General features: G+C 54.4%; 1 protein-coding gene across 1 annotated transcript; it reads right to left on the bottom strand.

Moving 5' to 3' along the window:
- Positions 1-640: 640 nt before the first annotated feature.
- On the bottom strand, positions 641-1711 carry LOC142596123 (olfactory receptor 14A16-like). The gene has a single exon (XM_075725110.1). The coding sequence runs from the start codon at positions 1709-1711 to the stop codon at positions 641-643; it is 1071 nt and encodes a 356-aa protein (XP_075581225.1).
- Between the last annotated feature and the right edge of the window lie 1178 nt (positions 1712-2889).

The raw sequence follows: 2889 nt of genomic DNA, 5'->3' as shown, positions 1-2889 counted from the left end.
CTGCACCTAATCCCCACAGCCCGTCCGACCTTCTTTTGGAGGGAGATTCCAAATCCTTTTCTGCGTGGCCCCACTCTGTGTACCCGGTGCAGGGGTGGGTGCAGAGGCCTGGCTGCTGCAGTGGCAGAAGGGAGCACAGGGCATGGGGACCCAGCAGCTGGAAACACCGAGTGTCCAGGGCCAGGTACTGCTGGAGCGCTGTGTGTGTGCAATTTGCGAGTGAACTTGAAGCTGGACGAGCTGGCGAGCAAAGAGGAGAGACCCTTTCAGTCATGTGGATGGCATGTGGCTGCAGCACGGGTACACAGGGTTATATGTTGTTATTATTATTAATACCACTACGACTATTTTACTTAATTTATTTCAATTATTAAACTGTTCTTATCTCAACGCACGAGTCTTCTCACTTTTAACCTTCCAAATCTCTCCCCACCCCACCGGGACAGGGGAAGTGAGCGAGCGGCTGTGTGGTGCTTAGTTGCTGCAGAGGGTTAAACCACCACACTCTGTGAGCTGCTCCCCTAGAGCTGGCAGTCACCTGGCAGATTGGCAAATCAGAACTTTTTCTATGCTGCAGGACTCCATTTGGTCAGATCAATACCTCTATAAGCTGCCCTGGACATAAGGAATATCTACAGGTTCATTGGGCATCTGCTGTCATTCCTCCTGGCCAACTGAGTTTCCCATCAGCCTCCAAGAAGATGCCTCCAGATGCTGCCCTGCCTCGATGAGCTGCTCCCTTAGAGCTTGCAGTCACCTGCACGTGTCTGGGAACACCTCCTGAAGCCCAAATGTCACCAGGTGTTTGTGCCTGAACAGCTCTCTCCTGGCCTCCATCTCCATTATCGCCATGGGAGCTGAGACAAGGAGCTCCCATGCAGGTGCCCGTGTTGTGCCCACCTGAAGTGAGGCCTGGGGAGGCGATGAAGGGGGGCTTCAGGTAGGCAAAACTGCCAGTGCTGACAAACAGGGAGACCACGGCCAGGTGAGGGAGGCACGTGGAGAAGGCTTTGTGGCATCCCTGCTCAGAGGGGATCCTCAGCACAGCCCTGAAGATCTGCACGTAGGACACCACGATGAAAACAAAACAGCTGAATGCTACTAAGAGACTAACTACAAGAAGTCCAACTTCCCTGAGGTAAGCATGTGGGCAGGAGACCTTGAGGATCTGGGGGATTTCACAGAAGAACTGCTCCACAGCATTGCCATGGCAGAAGGGTAGGGAAAATGTATTGGCTGTGTGCAGCAAAGCATAGAGAAACACAGTGCCCCAGGCAGCTGCTGCCATGTGGACACAAGCTCTGCTGCCCAGCAGGGTCCCGTAGTGCAGGGGTTTGCAGATGGCAACGTAGCGGTCATAGGCCATGATGGTGAGAAGAAAATATTCTGCTGAAATGAAAAAGACAAAAAGAAATAATTGGGCAGCACATCCCAAGTAGGAGATGGCCCTGGAGTCCCACAGGGAATTGGCCATGGCTTTGGGGACAGTGGTGGAGATGGATCCCAGGTCAAGGAGGGAGAGGTTGAGGAGGAAGAAGTACATGTGGGTGTGGAGGCGGTGGTCACAGGCTATGGCAGTGATGATGAGGCCGTTGGCCAGGAGTGCAGCCAGGTAGATGCCCAGGAAGAGCCAGAAGTGCAGGAGTTGCAGCTCCCTTGTGTCTGCAGATGCCAGGAGGAGGAACTCAGTGATGGAGCTGCTGTTGGACATCTGCTGCCTCTGGGCGTGGGGTGTTGTCATAGGAGAAAAAGACGGTGACAAGTTAGGGGAGACTACTCTGAGCAAAATCAAAGCTATTTCCCATAGACCCTCCCCCTCTCACACACAAGAGACACTTTTCTTTTTCTAGCAGCCCTTCCTTGAGCTCTGTGCCTAGAGCCCTGGCTGGTGCTGGCCATGTGGGCCATGAGGAGCAGGGCATCTGCCCACGGGCTCTTGAGAAGTCAGCCCTGCTCTGCAGCAGTGGGCAGGGACAGGGACCAGTCCTGGTGTTCAACTGTGTCAGATGGAACCACTGCTAAAGCAGAAGGGCCTGTCAGCATCTGCACTCCCAGGGCTGAGGAATGGGCATGGTAAAGGCAGTTTAAGAGCTCTAGGGTTTTGTATGGCTCCCCCCCATCAGCCCTGGGGAGCATTCTTGGACGTCAGAAACCCCAGCATTTCTGCTGCACTCAGGGAGAACAGAGCGAGTTCTGTGAAGCAAGAGGATTGCCTGTGGCTCCGTGCAGAGTGAGGGCAGCTGCTCTGTCCCTCTGTCTTGGTCCCAGTTTCTCCGGGCTTGCAGCTTTCTGAGATGGAGGGTGATCACACTCCTGTGTTACCCTGAAAAGCCACCAGGCACTGCTGAGAGCAGAGGGATCTACCACAGACCACTAAATGTCTCAGCCTTTCTCAAGGTCTCAGCACCCCACCTCTAGCTAAGGACACGCATGGCTCATTTCACAAACCCAACAGCATTTTCTCTCTCGTAGCATCTCTGTGCATTGCCGTGGCGCTTTCAGAGAACACAGAGATGCTATGGGACAGGTTTTCATCCTGGAGAGAAGCTCACAGCTTGGAAGGGCACCTCCAGCTGATAGCCAAGTGTCTTAGTGATGGCATTTGAGTAAGGGAGATGCAGCTCATTGCCTCCATGCACCGACTGCATTGCCCACTGCCCCACAGCTTAGAGGAAAGCTGGGACACTTGTTCCCATGGACACACGGGCATGGGGGGACCCACAAGACCAGTGTGTGACTCTGCAGCTGAAACTGCATCTCCCCAGGGAGCCTGACAGCAAGAAGGAAATAACCCCAGCACTAACAGGGACAAGTGGAGCAAGAAGGAGAACTGGAGTGAGGGTGTGGGTGAGAGAGGCCAGGGCAGAGGCAGGCGGGCCCTCAGGCCAG

The sequence above is a fragment of the Pelecanus crispus genome, chromosome 27 (genome assembly GCF_030463565.1).
Source record: "Pelecanus crispus isolate bPelCri1 chromosome 27, bPelCri1.pri, whole genome shotgun sequence".
NCBI classification, from domain to species: domain Eukaryota; kingdom Metazoa; phylum Chordata; class Aves; order Pelecaniformes; family Pelecanidae; genus Pelecanus; species Pelecanus crispus.
This window is presented reverse-complemented; position numbering and strand designations above follow the sequence as displayed.

Coding starts and splice junctions, on each gene's coding strand:
- LOC142596123 (XM_075725110.1), bottom strand. CDS start 1,711: ATGTCCAACAGCAGCTCCATCACTGAGTTCCTCCTCCTGGCATCTGCA.